This window comes from Uloborus diversus, chromosome 2, assembly GCF_026930045.1.
Source record: "Uloborus diversus isolate 005 chromosome 2, Udiv.v.3.1, whole genome shotgun sequence".
In the NCBI taxonomy this organism is placed as follows: Eukaryota; Metazoa; Arthropoda; class Arachnida; order Araneae; family Uloboridae; genus Uloborus; species Uloborus diversus.
The window spans coordinates 88,791,785-88,809,644 of NC_072732.1; the positions used below are offsets into that span (position 1 = coordinate 88,791,785).

The 17,860-nt window shown below is 32.2% G+C and overlaps 1 protein-coding gene across 1 annotated transcript; it reads right to left on the minus strand.

Moving 5' to 3' along the window:
• Positions 1 to 2,893: 2,893 nt before the first annotated feature.
• LOC129217158 (RNA transcription, translation and transport factor protein-like) lies at positions 2,894 to 16,706 on the minus strand. Its single transcript, XM_054851420.1, has 2 exons — positions 16,294 to 16,706; positions 2,894 to 3,340 (listed from the first exon to the last, which is right to left on the minus strand). Exons 1-2 carry the CDS (start codon positions 16,636 to 16,638, stop codon positions 2,942 to 2,944), a joined length of 744 nt encoding a protein of 247 aa, XP_054707395.1. The 5' UTR covers positions 16,639 to 16,706; the 3' UTR covers positions 2,894 to 2,941.
• Positions 16,707 to 17,860: the final 1,154 nt, after the last annotated feature.

Sequence of the window (17,860 nt, forward strand, 5' to 3'; positions counted from 1 at the left end):
TAAATTCAGTTTCCGGGTTCCAGGACGTTCAGTTCCTAGCTCCATTTACTTTCAGTCACGCAAAATTGAGAGCCATAACTTTTCTATTTGCACAAACCTTGATGCATTTTTGTTTATTATTTTCAACTCTTTCATAGATAACTTGAGCTTAAAATTTAATCATTTTTTCGAAAATTCAAAATTAATATCTTTTTTAAGCTCCGGAATGCAGTAACAGCTAATTGTTTCTAAGTTTTTTTTATTGAACTATAATTTCTTGAAAAGGTCAATCTTTTTTTTCCTCCAAAACTGGAGATTTAATCTTTGAACTTTACCGTTATTACTAGAGTGAAAAGAATGAAAACGCCTATACAGGGTTGAAATATATTATTTTTGATATTAGAACAACGTTGAGTCACGAATTTGCCGAGAATTGCAGACACATGTTTCGAATTTTCAAGGAACACCCATTTTTAATGCAGAAAAGTGAGATATTTTTTTTTTGATGAAAAAGGGCTTCTTGAAACCTCAAAACAGGTGTCTGTAGTTCTCTAAATTTGTACAATTTAACGTTGTTACATTTTCTTTTACTTTTCTGCACAAAGGTACTTCTTTGATTTATACATATATGTATAAAGAGACACAATGGTAGCTTTTCCAAATTCTGAAGTAATGGTTGGCACATTTGCATTTTTAAATCAGAGGGATTGTGGAAAATAATCTATAAATATTAAGGGTTCCTTTTTTTATTCCTAAGATTTAAACAAACTTAGGATGCATTTCTCAGCTCCAGAGAGCAAGTCGAGCACATGTGAAAAATTAAAGAGAAGTTAGTCAAAACAGAAGTAAAGGATGTGGGAGGTAACAAAGGTAAGCTTCCCATGTCAATGTCAGGGTAAAAGATCCACTTCTTAACAAGCTAATAAAATTGCAGGCAAGGATTGAAAAATTATTTTTTTTTTAAACTAAAGGCTCGTTGATGAATTTTAATCTGCAGCAGAAAAACGAAGATGCACTTTGGAAACATGACTGATAGTTTTTCATTTATTATACTTGAAAACGGCTCTTTTTGATAACTTGGGTACCCATTATTACCATGGCAAATGTTCGCTGCTATTGTACTAACGTTTTCCTTACCTATATCAACTTCCGTTGTCTCATCTTTTCTTTTGAAACAGATGATATATATACTGGATGATCAGTATTTTGACAAATGAGCACATTCTTTTTATCAGTGAACGAAGAAATCACCAGAGACGGAGCATGTTCTCTTCTTTTAATTATTACTATTAATTAGTTTTCCTGCTAATTTTTTAATCATTCAAAATTATTTGTTAATTACTTTGATGATCGGTAGCTCTCCGCCATTGCAAAATGAAATCCCATTCACAGCCTTGCATTTGTGATAAAAATATGATGAAATATATTTCAGACAAATCTAATTTCTTTGAAAAATTCAAGGATAGTTGTTTCGTTCTTGACATTTTAAATAACTTTTTTCCCTCGCCAAATTCGGCAATCGCACAGCCGACTGGCACATGCCCTACGCAGAGTAACCTAGTTTCCTTGACAGCGGCTGCAATTCGGCTCGCTTAGCTTTACCTTCTGTGCCAAGTTAGATTGGAACAGACTATAGATGAATCCCTTCAGCTTACCCTTGAAATTAGATAAGATTTCCATCATCAATGTACGTTTTTAGTGTAAATTAATATGTTGAAGAATTACTTTTTTTAACAATATTAATCATGAAGTATAAGAAAACCTGCAAGTTTTTATTTTGTTCTGAACTGTAATTTTGGAGTAAAAGCAATATTGCAAGTCTGAAAATCTGTTAGACACACAGAAAGACAGATCTACGTAGTTTTGCCAGTAAACGTTAAGATTGTACAATGCAATGTATAGTTAAATTTAGAGCAACACATTCCAAAAATATAAAATTAATTTGTAAAAATAAAATCAACTGATCTTGATCAATGATTTTAATAAAAAAATCAAATATTAAAAAAAAAAAAAAAAAACTTTGATTTTTGTTTTTAAGTTATTCACTCAAGTTGGTAATGGAAGTATATCTAGTTGAAGTTTTTTCTTCTTCTCTGCCATTGTAATGAGCACAGGGGTGATTGTGAGTTCACCAAAATATACCTGAAAGTTTCAAAGCGAGAACGGGGGGGGGGGGGGGGGGGGGGGGGGGAATCTTTGGCCCCTATTATTTAAGTGCACCTTTGCCATAGTATTAAATAGCTCTGAGCCAAAATAGTGTGTGTACATTTGATTAAAATTTTAATGGGTTACAAAGTTACTTTTGAGCTGGTGTTATACAAAATTATCTTGACATTTGTCCATCTTAAGGGATAGGTGTCCATCTTAAGGCTCTTGCAGGTATATTTGATGAGTATTATATAATTTTTAAAAAAAATGCGGAGGTAGGGAGATAAAAGCATAACAAAAAAACATAATTCCGGTATTTTTGGACATAAAAATACCGGAAATACGTCCGAAAATACCGGAAATTCGGTAAAATACCGGAACACAATCACCCCTGAATGAGCAGCATTAACTATATGAGGTTAAAAAATTTTGCTTTTGATTTTTTTTAAAATGCAATTTTCATTAATTTATTTATTTAAATTCTGTATCTAAAGTTCTTTTAAGTACTATGACTGTTAATCTGTTGATTATAAAGCTCAATAAAATGAAAAACATAACTAGTAGTTGAAAAAAAAAATAAATAAATAAAAAATAACTTGTGCAACGGATACAGAAAGACTGCAAAACTTATGCACCCAGTGGCAGTTTTTTATCGCCCCCTTTAAATTTGAATCATCACTACGCAACTAGTAATTTTCTCCTGTCGCAGAAACTAGTAGTGATTCTCAAAAAAAAAAAAAAAAAAAAGGCTAATATTACATTTTTCTTTAATAATCTCCAGACTTTTACAATTTCTAACCCATTTTCAAGTTATTTAACGTCCGACTTTTCCAAGACGTGTATCAGTTTTAGGGTTTGCAGTTATATTTTGAACAGCCACTATGATTTCATTGATCTTGGTTTGCAAGTCTCTCAAATCATGAATAAAACAAAGTCTCAGAATTTTGGCTGCTTTTTCTAGAACTGGATCACCGGTTTCAAATCCAAGGGGAAGTTCCATAATAGGCGATGGTTTTGCATCTTTGCTTTTACCTTGTTTATTTTTCAAAGCTTCCTCTGAGAAATGTTTTTGAATAATCGTACAAACTGCACTCAATGTCTCTAGATGATTGGGATGAGGCGACACTCCCAACAATTGAGCGAGGGACTTGACATAACCTTTAAATTCATCACTTTCAAAATCTAAATTATCTAAAGGATTGCTTGCTTTAACCTAAAAGGAAAAACAAGAAACAGAAATTGAGAATAACTTAATACATTGAGTTAAAAAAAATATAAGTTCATTTTCATGTTCAGTTAAATATTCTTCTGCAGTGAATGCCAATATTAAATGTTTAAAACTCTAATTGAGTTGAGTACACATTTTAATTTTAGTAGAATGGAACAGAAAGGAAAAAATAATATTCATAAAATTTTTAGCAATTCATTTCCAACCACAGTTAAAATAATGTTAAAAAATTATCATGCACACTTTAAAGATTAATATTAAATATTTTAGAGGGTAAAATTATAATCATTGCTAAGAATGTACAAGAAATATTACACATTTTAATTCCTGAGAACTGTAAGCAAAATACATAAAAAATTATTAAATAAAAACCCCGATTGCGTAAAAACCAAAAAAACTAAAAAGAAAAATGTATAAAGCCCAGTAGTTTAGAATGTAATAAGTACTACTGAATAACTACACCGTTGAAATAGTTTTATAACCGTACACAGATAAGACAAATCATAAATTCAAAAGCAGAATAGAAGGATCAACAGTCGGAATCCATTCCTTCCTGATTCAAGGAACCCCGTAAAATTTGAATGGGCCCTGACTGTTGATCCTTCTATTCCGCTTTTGAATTTATGATGTCTTATCTGTGTACGGTTATAAAACTATTTCAACGGTGTAGTTATTCAGTAGTTCTTATTACATCCTAAACTACTGGGCTTATACATTTTTCTTTTTAGTTTTTACGCAGTCGGGTTTTTTGTTTTTACAGTAGAAGACCGTTATAACGCACACCTTGGGACCATTACTTTTGCGTTAATTTTCAGAATATATCTATATACTAGCACTTCAGAAGGAGTTTTATCCGCAATGAGTATTAAAGCATCAATATTACAATTAGTTATTCACAAATAAATGTTTCACAATCAAAATCCTGCACTTCTGCTAACTTCATGGTTTGTATAACAGCTGCATTTTCAAGAGCCATCTGGTATTTTCTGTTTACTATGAGTACTAATTTTCAATTTAAAAGCTTTGAAATAAGATGGAAAGATGAAAAACTTTCAAAATTTAATTTGCCTAACAATTTTTATTTTTGCAAAGAAAAACAGAGGGATTTTTTGAACTTCAAAACCTATTGTTTACTTCTGAAAAGTAGTGCGGTGTATAGAGAATTGCGTTATACAGGTCGGCGTTATAACGGTCTTCTACTGTATTTAATAATTTTTTATCTTTCACCTTTTAGTTAATTTTCATTAACTTAATTATTATGATTATAAGAGGGTACATTTCGCAACCTTGTAATTTTATTGAGAGTTTGTATCGTAAGGTTTATTAAGTAACTTGCGGTGGTTTAAACTACTGATAATTAGTATCTCTAGGGACCTAACTAGGCTTAAAGCTACATGTGCTTGACCTTCGGCAAAAATGCGCGAATTTAAGTCAACCACAGCACAGCTATATAAAGTCAGTATAACTCATGATAACGCGAAATCGGAAGCGTCCCCCCTCCCCCGTCAATTAAATCTTTCTCGCAAAACTAAAAAAGCCTCTCAAGAAAGTACACGTCGCGAAACTCAATCCTTTGAATCAAGACAAAAATAAATGCAACATATGTTAGCGATGAAAATCGAATTAGTAGACTTTCTGTTTTTTGGTGCTTGTTGCATGGGTTTATTTTGATGAGGACTACAATCTGAGTGTCTTGTCTTTGTTACGCATGATATATTTTTTATTACAGTACAGAATACATATAAAGAACACATGAAAGAATTTACATCACATAGAGGGGAAGGTACATTCAGAGCGAGGGTTTCTTGATCTACCGCCTCAAGTGAGAGAAGCAATCACGAAGACCACTCGGCCACCGAGATCCCAATTAATAGACTTAGTGAACAAAAAATTCAGCAAGTGAAAACTACCTGCATTTGTCGCACGCAGGTAGAGTGTGACACTGTGTGCGACACCCAGCGTGCGCCGATCCTAAACTGACAAAATGGAAACTGGTTTTTCAAATGATACTTCTGATTACTGTCATGTGTTTAGTGACACTCCCAAGGTTAAGACAAATCGATTGACGTAAGAATTACCAAAATAGGGTAAGTCGTTTAGCCTGTAGAGCGCCACTTAGAAACGGACATACATACATAGACTGATAAACACATTACCCTCCTTTGAGTCGCGCAGTCGGGTAAAAACAGTTTAATTGGGAAAAGTTTCCTGGTATGTTGGTAATTCTTAAGCATCATACTGTGAAAACACAAATTTTCACGGCTTTAATTTCGGTGCGTCCGTAGGATTCAAGAAAATTTAAGCCTCATAAATATTTTTTTGCGATGGATTTTTCAAATCCTTATTTGCAAAATCATCTATCTTCATTTCCTTGAAAAAGGCTTATGACAGTAAATAAAAAAAACCTGTTATTAAAGCCAGGCCTGTGTCCAGGATTCCATAAAGGGGGGGGGGGGGGGGTTTGCAGGCCTATCATTTCAAAATTTTTTTTTTTTTGGGGGGGGGGGAGGGGTGCAAAACATTTGTTTAATGGACACAATGAGGGGCTTAGCGGTTCAAAGGGCAGGGGGGATGGTTCAAATCCGCAGAAGATTAGATTTTACGTTATATACTACCTATTCTATTAATATATTTTATACACAGCAGAACCTCGTTTATCCAGCCCGTTTATCCGGATCAAATTTGTAGAAAAAAATATATTTACGTAAATAATCATTTAAAATTATGATTTCAAGAAGGGAAGTTTAAATACGTCAAATACTCAGTTTCATCAAGCATACTATTCTTGCAACGGACATACAATAAAGTATAGTACTAATTTAGCAAACAATATGATATACTTTGGATGTCAGCCCAATGCTATTGCAGCTGAATTATAACTGATGAAGTAATTGAGAAAAAACGGCATGATATAGTTTTGTTAGAAAGCATTGTTTTTTGGTGCAATAAAAGATAAGTCTGCATATTTAAGAATATTATTGATTATTATCAGGATTTTCATTTTTTAGGATTGCCTTTGGTCCCATCTAGTCTGGATAAATGAGGTTGTATTGTACATACATGTAAGGATCGCTATGAACCCCACCTCTCAGAAGGAAATTTCTGGTTGCGCAAGAAAACCTCAGTATTTATCCATTTTACTACTTGTTTAGATTCCAACCTACTATCTGTTTAATGTGCAATATATTGCAACAAATACTGAGAAAATGTCACAAATTCTTTTATTAAAGGTCAAGATTTACGGTCGCCACTCGCCACGTGGCGACTCAGTTTTCACAATTGGCGACCTCAAAAAATTTCTGCAGTCGCCAACTTTTTTGGGGGGTTATTTTTAATTTAGATCCCAAGAAAAGAATTTCAATGCATCAGTACTATAAGGATTCATCGATAGAGACCGTACTCCGACTGAATGTTGTTTATTTTACAAAGCTTGCATGTTCTTTCTCACTGCCTGCCTGTATGTTGGTTATTTTACGATGCTTGAATGCTGTCTTACGCGATTTAGGCCATGTAAAAAAAGCAAGAGTACAGCGAATTAGGAAGCCATTTGCACAAGATTAGAGCGTTTGCTCCTTTGTCTTGACTCTTTGTTTTTCAAGTAATTAGCGTACTACAATCATGATTTCAAGAAGAAATCATTGTATTTTAGATTATTTTTCATATTAATTTTGATTATTTCTTCAAAGTAATTACCTTTTCACATTTTTAGTTTAGTTGCTCAAATGGTATATTAAATTCAAACTTTATTTTTTTACATCGTATTATACATCGCCTCCGATTATACAAAACTTTTTTTTTCTTCTGGCCCATTTTAGAACCTGCAGATTATAGGCCGCCCGCGGATAATACACAGGAAAATACGGTTATTAAACGGGATTCGTACGCTCCGGAAAACCTGAATTGTCATGGAAAACGACATATTTAAAAATGTCAGGGAAATTTCAAATTTTGCTCCCCAAATTTTTTTTTTCCAATTTTTTTCCCAGGGAATTTTGCACCTTGAGTTCTAATCTTCGTTTTTATCGATGTTTCCTGAAAAAAAATATATAAAGCCCCTCAATAGTTCCAAAGGGGTCATTCCATGTCAGTTCAACCACACCCCAACACCCACCGTCTCAGATTCCAATGAAACTTTGTATACTTCTACTTTTCATAGTCCTAAGTAACCTCCTAAAGTATTTCTTCTCTATTAAAAATAGTTTTTATTTTTTGGCCCTTCAAAGTTTTGCGATTTTGCGTTAGTTGTCATTTACAGTTCTCTGAGAATGAACAGCAGCTGTTTGCAAAAAAAATTATTTCTCAATAACTAAAGATAAAAAAAAAAATGGAAATTTTTTATATTAAATATTAAGATTTCAAGTATTTCAGAAAAAAATATGTCAAAAATCTAAATTTATATTCAGCAATTAAAAAAAATTAACAAACCGAAATTTTTTTAATTTTTTCAATAAAAAAATGATAGTCAAAATTTTAAAATTTTGGCATGAGGGTCTAAATTAAAATAATTTATATATTTTTTTTAATGATCATTAACATGTGTGCTAACATATAAAATGAAAATCTTTAGGGGACTTTGAGGGATTCTGCCCCCCTGCCCCTTATTTTGATTAATGAAAAAAAGTTGATCACAATATTACAAGCTAAGTTAATAATTGCATTAAAGAAAATTTCAATATTGAAATACATTGGTGTTTGAACTTAAATGTAAACATTTAAATACTCAAGATTTTTTGAATTGTAAATAATTAATTAAATTAATTAATAATAAACAATAAAAATAAGATATCGCAAAATTCAAAATTTTCCTTCAACAATTTATGCATGCTAAAAATTATTGTTAATCTTAGGGCAACATAGAAATTAAAACTTTTTTTTTAATTCTAATTTATAATTAGGCATTTTATACAAAGTATTAAAAATCTTATAAATACCAGCTCAGAGCTTTTAACTTAATTCATTAATCGAATGCAATTTCAAACTGAAACTTGGATTTGGTTTAACATAGCACTTTATTGGGTATGAGTTTAAAATGGTTACCATTGCCCAAAATGTTTATAATTAAGGCTTTGCAACAATCTCATTCAAGGACGCCCATATAGGGGGGCAAGGGGGCTCGAGCCCCACCCCCCTTTTTAAATTAGAACTTCCTTGCTTTTAGTACTTTTTTCTTTGCACAAATGTAAAAATATTTCTTCTCCACCCCTTTTAATGAATAAGTTATTAAAAATGTCTAATTTTAATGACTCTAATCTGTCCTGAAATTGTTTTCTACAGGGAAAATATCCAGCTAAACCACGGGAAAATATTTGAGCCCCCCCTTGCGACTTTGCATATGGGCGCCCATGATCTCATTTGATCCTAAAAGTGTGTTTTGTTATCTTGAGTGTTTCTATGATCATAAATGGATCCTAATAACCTGGCATTTGTACAAATGACAGGTATTTTTATTTTACACTTCATTAGTAATTTTTTTTAGATGTTTTGTTTTCTTTTTAATATATTTGCCTGTCACCTCCCTAACTTTGGTTGCTTTACTAGCCCCCCAAAAAGGAACAGCTGGTATTAGATGACGGCTGATCAGCAAGCTGTATGGTTTACGTTTATAGTTAGTTGTTTATATTATGACTGTGAGATTGGTAACTACTTTTTATTTAAAATACACTTTCTTTTTCTTGATCCCTCTTTCAACTGCTGCATTAGTTTTATCAAGGGCAGTATGTTCTTTTAAGCCACTTTTTATTTTCTACAAATGATTTATAAACCTTATATATATTCCAGTTTAAATACAGTGAAACTTCAGTAACTGGACACACTGATAATCCAGGTAACTCGACATTTATTTTTCTTAGGGTCTGCCCAATGCTAACTTCAATGGTTGAAAAGCTTTCTAGCTTGACACACATTTTGCTAGAACTCCTATAAGTCAACTACTCTGTTACTCTAGTTATTCTAGTTCAATTCATTCTTTCATATTGACCTTTTCTCAAAATTTTAGAAAAGTTCTTTCTGAGAATTCTATCTTTTATCCAGGGGAGTCAGCAACCACTCTGTGCTGTTAGTGCAATTTTGATAGGGTAGGATAAAATGTACTCCATGGGAGGGGTGTAGAGAAAGAAGGCACCATTACTTGTTTTCTAAACAAGTGTGAGCAGGACTTGTTTTTTTAGCAGACCTCACTAACAAGAAGCTTTTATCTCTTTTCAACAATTATGTATTTATTCCTCACAAGATATTCAAATCAATTGTTGTTTTTAAAAAGAAAGAAAACAAAAATAATAGAAAATTCATTTACTGGAATTAATTTTTATAATGTGAATGTTAAGCATTAATAAGCATAAGTGATACAAAATTTTGGAACCCCAGTAAGTTGAGGAAAAGTTGCGAGTTATGTCATTAAACTGGGGGGGGGGGGGGGGGGGGGAGAATCTGGACAAAAAAAATTCCATGCAAATAATAATTTGTTTTCCAATTGTCATTAAAAAATATAAAAATCCATTGAATACGAGAGGTGCATAAATACTAATTTATTTCTTCATTTGCTTTGAGGGGAGGGGGAATAGTAATTTACTTTATTTAGTCATATTATTACTAAACAATCAGGCCATTATTTTTTAAGGGGTGTTAAATGTAATTTCAAGAAATTAAAAGGATGAATTTGTCATTGTATAGCAGTAAAACTATAATGGAAAAGCAGTTCCACGATAGCAATTTTTCTCAAACGTAGGGGGGGGGGATCCTGAAAGTACTAGAAACTGCATGATTATGAATTGGTGTCAAGACTTTACTTTTGTTTTAACTTGTCTGGACTAAAATGCAGTAATCCATATGCAGATATTGTTATTTGCAACTTTTGAATTTCATGATATCTTATTTTCAGAGTGTCTATATTTAATATAATTGTAATAATTTTTAACTATTTCAAATAAAAAAATAGTTTGAATATTAAATTTATATGTTTGAGTTCAATATTTAACACACTTCATATTTAAATTTTTTAAATAATTGCTGGGAACTCTTGTTTCAAAGACATGGAAAAACTTTTCTCTATGATGCTTTTGTTGTTTCTAGGGCGGAGGGGACAGAATCCCTAAAAGTCCCATAACTTTTTTCATAGGAAAAGTTAAAGCACATACTCATGATCATTTTTTCTTTAAATCATGATTTTTAAAACTGACCCTGATGTTAAAAATTTAGAATTTCAACAATGGTTTTTTTTGACCAAAAAAATCAAAATGTTTAACTTTCTGATTTTTAAAAAATTCTTTGTATAAACTAAGATTATTATAATATTTTTTATAAAAATATTTAAAGTCTTAACATTTTTTATGAAAATTTTCAAGAAGGTAATATCATTAGTTGCTGAGAAACATTTTTTCCCCCATTAACAACAGCTCAGTTAGTGTCTTTGAAAATGACAAAAAAATGCAAAATCGAAAAATTTCAAAAGTCTATAAAATTAAAATACATTGAGATTGAAACAAAAGAAATTAGGGGGTTGCTTTTAACCACAAAATAAGGAAGTATACCAAGTTTCATCAAAATCTAGATGGTAGGTGTTGAAATCCCATTTTTGTGGTTGATTTGACAAATTTTAAACTATTTCAAATAAAATAGAAGCTTAAGCATATTTTTTTTATATTTGAATTCCATATTCAACACATTATATTTGAATTTTTGTCATAATTGTTGACAATTCTGTTTTTAAGAATATGGAAGAGATTGTATGATGCTTTATGCTTTTTTTCCAGAATCGGGGGGGGGGGGGGGCAGAATCCCTTAAAGTCCCCTAATGTTTTTCATTGGATAAGTTAGAGTACATATTCATGATCATTTTTTTAAAAAAATCATGATTTTTAAAACTGACCCTTTTGTTGAAATTCAGTTTTTTGCCAACATCTTTTTTTGAAAAAAAAATTCAAAATTTTCAATTTTCTAATTTTTAAAAAAAAAATTGTGCAAACTAAGATTATTGAAATATTTTTTGTCAACATGTTCAAAGTCTTCCTATTTTGTGTAAAAATTTTCAAAAAGATTACAGCATTAGTTACCAAGAAATAATTTTTTTCGTAAACAACAACATGTCAGTTTGAGTGTCTGGAAAATGACAAAAAATGTAAAATCGCCAAATTTCAAAAGGCTGTAAAATCAAAACGCATTGATACTGAAAGAAAAAAAATTAGGGGGTTGCTTGTAACCATAAAGGGATGAAATATACCAAGTTTGATCAAATTCCGAGACGGCGGGTGTTAAAATCCCATTTTTGTGGTTGATTTGACGTGGAACGACCCAAAGAAAATTCCTAGGGTGAACAGGAATTATGCACAAATTTAACGGGAGAAGAACATTTTCCTGCAGCTAAAGCACAAACTTGCGGATGGTAGGGTCAATTGGGAAAATCGTTTTTTTAACCGAAAAGTCTTTTCAGCTACAAATGAAACGTAGTCGCCAATTTTGGTCATTTATAAGATGGAAGTAGACACAATGCTTAAATGCCTAAGTTTCCAAAAACAAAGCAGAATTGGATGTTTTCTTTCACTGCAAACCATTGAAAACAATGCAAAATGTGCTGCAACTTGTTTTTTTTTAAATTTATTTTAAATATGTAACTTTCTTGAGAAATGAAAAATTTTGTTCTTAAAACTTGATCTTATCCTCATTGCCTTGGACGCAAATGTGCTAAAAACTTTTCAACTGAATTGTAGTTTCATGAAGATTTATTATTTTTAAATTGTTTTCCCGCTACAAATTCAAAAAATTATTTCTTAATTTTTGTCGTAGCCGCCATATTTGGTCATTCCCAAGATGGCAATACACAAGACTTTTTAAGAGCCTAAGTTTCCGAAAATGGCATTGGATGTTTATTGCAGTGCAAACTATTGATAACTATGCAAAATATGCCCTTTTTTCCCGGGTAATTCGTAATTATTTTCTGGAAAAATGCGAAATTTTATCTTCAGAGCAATTTTTTTTTTTTATTATTCTAATTGATTTAGACACTTTTGTGCTAAAAACTATTTTGTCTTAACTGTAGTTTTTTTAAGGATTAATTATTGATCTTTTTCTAAAACAGTTTTATGTTTTGCTTTAAATCTTGTTCTGAAAGTATAAAAATATTTTGCAAATTTTGGCTCTTTAAAAGTGAAAAAAAAAAAACATATGTTTTTTACATAAACCCTCGAAGGTCGTTCCGATCCTATTCGATTCCCAATAAACTCAAACAGCCTTTATCCTGAAAAAATCGTCAAAATAGGAAGACAAATTATTTAATTTAAAACTTGAAAAGGCAACTTGTTTTTGACCGCAGTAAGCCCCCCCCCCCCCCAGTGTGCCCCGTTTTATCATTCCTTTGCCATAAACAATGTTCCATGTTGTCCCATAAATCCTGTATTTCATTAAAAACATTAAAAATAGAAAGAAAAAAACTATATTTCTATAAACTATATCTTTTATTTCTGCTGTGATGTGGACGCTAATACTCGCAATCGATATTAGGAATACGTTCCATTGAAAATCGTTTAAACAACGGAGGCTAGTTTCTATTTATTCGAATAACTGTTGTAATTTTTGGCCAAATAGCCAGTCCTTTGATCGTTTTCCCTTCATAGTCATCCTAACATGGAGATGCTGCGTATGGAACGTAGTCTCCATGTTTGTTCATACCCTTAGTTCAAATAATGCAAAAAGAATGTTTTTTTTTGGAAATACATTCTTGGTAAATGCCAAATTGTTTATACTGGAGAAGGTTTGTAGTTAATTATTTGTATGCAAAAAAAAAAAAAAAAAAAATCTTAATTATTGAAAAAATTCAAATTATATGTTCATCTAATAATTTTTCGATTCCCTTTGTGCTAATTTTCTTACAGTTAATTCTTTTCATTAAACTAGCTACCTGAAAAGTGCATGTTGATTTTTACTACCATAGCGTTTGCAATGATTTACAAAAAGATTTTAAAGGAATTTGTTGTTTTTATGGGAAATACTTTTTTTTTTCACCGTGGGACCATGGTACTGTGTACACTATTTTATTTTTGGTTTAATGTTATTTTTTCTTATGAAACTTTAAAATGGGTGGAATGAATCATTTGCTTCAGGAACTCCCAACCTTCACCCAATACCTCTTATATTTCCATGATTAATATAATTTATATTTCTCGTTAGCATTCCTTTATTATCACTTTCATAATATTTGTTTCAAAATATACAAATTGAAACCCCCCCCCCTCCCCCATTCTTGTACTAGAGCGCTGTTTTCAAAACCCGGTAAAACTGGTGGTCACCAAATTTTTTGAGTCTAGTGGCCATTGGCCACTTGAAAATTTTCTGAATCTTGAGGTCGATGACATATGTTTCCAGGTTTTAATATTCTAAGATAATGCTTAGCAAACTAAATAGGAAGAGTTTCGATGCAGATGTAAATTACATAAACAAACCCAATTACTATGCATCTACAGAGCGGCAGTACTCATCGCTTTTTGTGCCACACCCCGGATCAAAACCCCTTATGAGAAGCAATATTAAACGTGCATTTACAGCTTATTCAACCGTTCCTCCATCTGTTTTTCCAAAATATAATTTTAGTTGATTAAGAGAAGACAGTCGCAAGTTGCCAGGCAACTTCAAAGAGAATGCTTTTTAAAAAAAAGTTCTGTACACAAATTTCAACATTAAAGCTAATTGTTAAACATGCACAATTCTTCATTTATTTTCTTATTATTTTTTCCCCAATGGGAGGGGTTTAACCCCTAAAACCCTCCCCTTGGACACGGCTCTGATTAAAGCGCAAATATATCGCATACACATGCTTCATGGTTTAAAGGCCCTTATCAATACAGAAGCTTTCAGCTTCAATTTGCTGAGTAGCAGGGCCCTTTCAGTCTATATGTGGTGTCTGCAACATGGAACTTTTTTTGCCGTAACTATTTAATTTAACATTTGATTAGCCCATAGTTCTATTTTGAGGTTGTGTGTTGGTCAGAATAACTCAAAATAAAAGTTTGTGCCAATCAAACTAAATTAAATAGTTAAAAAAAAAGTATCATGTTGCAAACTCTACATTTGGACAAAATACTGTGAAATGGCTAAGCAGTCATAATGAAGCTTACATGTTGTAGCCATGTTTCTACCTTAATAAGTTAAAACAGACTGTACAAGAGTTCCTCCTTGATTTTAATTAAGCTAGGACTAACTTAAAATTAATACAAAAACAGTTCACTTTCACTGAATGAATCTCATTTTTCTAGGATTTCATTAATTTATTTAACATATAGAGTTATCATGTTACAAACAAATTTTCAGCACGGCACCAGATAATTTGAGGTAAAAATAGTTTGAATTTCACATTTATACAAAGCTAGAACTGACATTAGGACATAATGACTTCCTGCTTTTTTAAACACCCGGAAAAGTGACTGTTTCAAAGAACTCTGCACAATTTGAATAATGATTAGAACAGGGGTTCTGTCTCTCTCAAACTGGGTGTCACGGCATCCTGGGGTGCCGTAGAAATAGGAAGAGGTGAGGGGTGCTGGGAAGTGTTTGTGATATCAATTTATGTGTAAGGTGAGTGCACCAAATAATGCACGGTTGACCAGTGAAGAAATCCTCCATTCATTGGTACAGTATATAACAAAAATTCACAACACTGTTAAAAATTCTTCCTGACGGCGCAAGTTTGGACCCAGTTGTGACTATCTTGTACTCTTTACTCGTTGCAAGGTTCTTGTTTTTTCTACTGTAAAATAGGATTTCATAGTAAAAAGTACTGGCAACATAGATGCCAGTACTATTTACCGTAAAATTTTTGAGTGTAGATGCTCTTTCAGCGTCATCAAAACTCCTAACTGAAGATAAAGCAAGGGGAATTTAGTAGATGAAAAGTTATTTTTATCTGTATGTAGAAAAACGTATTAAGCAGACTTTCAGAAAAAGGGTTAAAGCAAAAATGAAGAATATTTTAACATTATCAGTATAAATAGCCTTTTTCAAGGGCCAGCAGAAAATGTTATAAGCGGGATTACGTACGAAACGGATGTTAAATCAGGATTCCACTGTATAGTATGACATTGTTTCCAAAATCTTTTCACCTGCTTTATTGTTCTTTTACAGCTGAATCAAACAATTTAACTTCTCAAAATATTATCTGGTTTATTTTTGAAGAATAGTTAAAAAACCTGGTATCTGACTTTAAAGTACTCTAGATCTCAATCACTCATATAATTTAAAATTATTTTTTAAAAGCTAAGCTGACCGCTTAATGGAATCATATTGCTACCTTTTTCTGGATGGAGTACTTGGAAAATTAAGAAAACGTGGACAAGTCAAATTGTGTTTTTACAAATAAAAGGTCTAAAGTTGCAATGAAAAAAAAGGTAAGCAGTCAAAAATAACGTTCTTGTTATGAAGCATAAATGATAAAATGAAGCTCTGTATAGGTATTTTTATGTAGCACATACAAAAACTTAATTTTATACATACTAAAAGTATTATCGTCGGGGATATTTCGTTCTTTGGGAATCTGGCTATCTTTCTTCATTGGCGTCAATTTTTGGCTCCAGCGCCTGCGCGAGAGGCATTTTTCTGTGCAAATCAAAACAAAGGGAATGGAAACATCTATTCACATAGGGTTAGTATAAATCAACAGGGTTACCAAAATAAAATTATTTACGCTAAAAATGAGACGACCGCGCCAGATTCCCAATTATCGAAATATCCCAATATCGTCTTTCCTGAACAAGAAAATAAAAATTATTTTTGAGAAGGCTGGGAAAGGAACCTCTGATTACTCGGAGGTTTTTGCCGGCCCCTTAGGACTTTGAATTAGTTATCCAGAGTTGACTAAAAATATAAAGCATATTGGTTTTGAAAAAACCATGGCTGCAAAACAAAAATCTCGTTTCAATTACATACGCGTGAAACTTAGATAAGAAGCCAGCTTTTACCTGTGGGGTGGTACTCGATTGTTCATTTACACTTTCAGCCGTAATTGTTTTATATTTGTCTATATTATCCTCATACTCTAATCTTACAGCTAGACCTAGAAGCCAGTCTGCTATTTCTTCCCTGTCAGTGAAAGGACAAGCATTAGCTTTTAAATAAGAGTTAAAAGCCTCTTCCCAAGTCGGATCAGTAGTTTTTCGCAAAGGAGCGCGATTCTCGATAGGATAGTGGCGTATATACTGGTCTTCTAACCACACCACTAAAGTACGAAATTGTTCGTCATCAAATACGTTGAAATCTTCAATCTTGTTATAATCTAGAGCTTCTAATTTTCGTCGATAAGCCATAACATGAATCGAAATTTTACAACAACTTTTTGTGAGTTTTCGATTTGGCAAAATTACACAATTTTTAATGTTGCCAAACTGAATGTAAAAAACATAATTTCAGCCTCAATCGGAATAAGAACATAATCATTGGATACGTTCGAATGGAGTAACTGGATAACCATAGTTAACCATAATATTGGCTAGCCACGCGGTGTAAAACCAGTGAGCTCTAATCCCAAGCCACGCTTACTCTTTTGAACACTAGGTGGCAGGGCTGCACGGGGTCACTCAAAACTTCCGGCGGAAGTCTTATTTGTATTTCTTCTTACGACGAATTGCTCTGTTTACGTATCTGTAATTTGATTGAATTTTTTAAATTAATCATGAATTTCAAAGGCGCAAAATTTTCGTAAAAAGAGCGGATGTTGTTCTGCTTTCGGGTACAGCATGAGGACAGGAGCAAATAAGATGTCAGAAATAACGATGTTCAAATTTCTAAAGGTCCTGATCGTCGAATCAAAGCCAATGCTTTAAAGCGAAAGGATTGAATCTTAATGAATATTATGTAGTAAACATACTTTGTGCGAGGTATTTACGAGCTGGAAACATTCACCTTAATTTCATCAGCTTTGTATTTTTACTGTAATGTGTGAAGATCTATATTGATCTATATTAAATTGATTATTAGAAAAACTCAACCTGAACAATTTTTTATTTGCTTCCTGCAAAGCTGAAAGTTTCCAGTGTTTTGACGGGTTTCAAACAGTTTGATTTGTATGATTAAAATAAAGAACCACTATTCATTACCTCATGAGAAAAAAACTTCCCGTAGCTCGAACTACCAATAACTCGAACCATTTAGCCCGTGTCTTGGGACTTCGAGTTATTGACGGTACTTTAATATTAGGCGCTCTAATGGTAAACAAATTTAGACATTCGACAATCGGTAAACATACACATTAATTAAAGTTATAGTATAGTATCATATTGGTATTACATTCAAAGCAATTTTAACGCAGGAGAAAGCACTCGGAGATTCAATTTAAATTTTGTTATCTTTCAATTTTTTTTTATGCCTATCAATCTTGCTACAGAAGCAAGTTGATTAAACAAAAAAAAAAGTGATGAACAAATATGTAATAAAATATATTAAATATCAAACCTGAAAATTAGGTAGCAACTGTAAACCAGTGTGTGTGAACTGAAAAGCTACAACAGGAGAATTGATTGAATATGACAC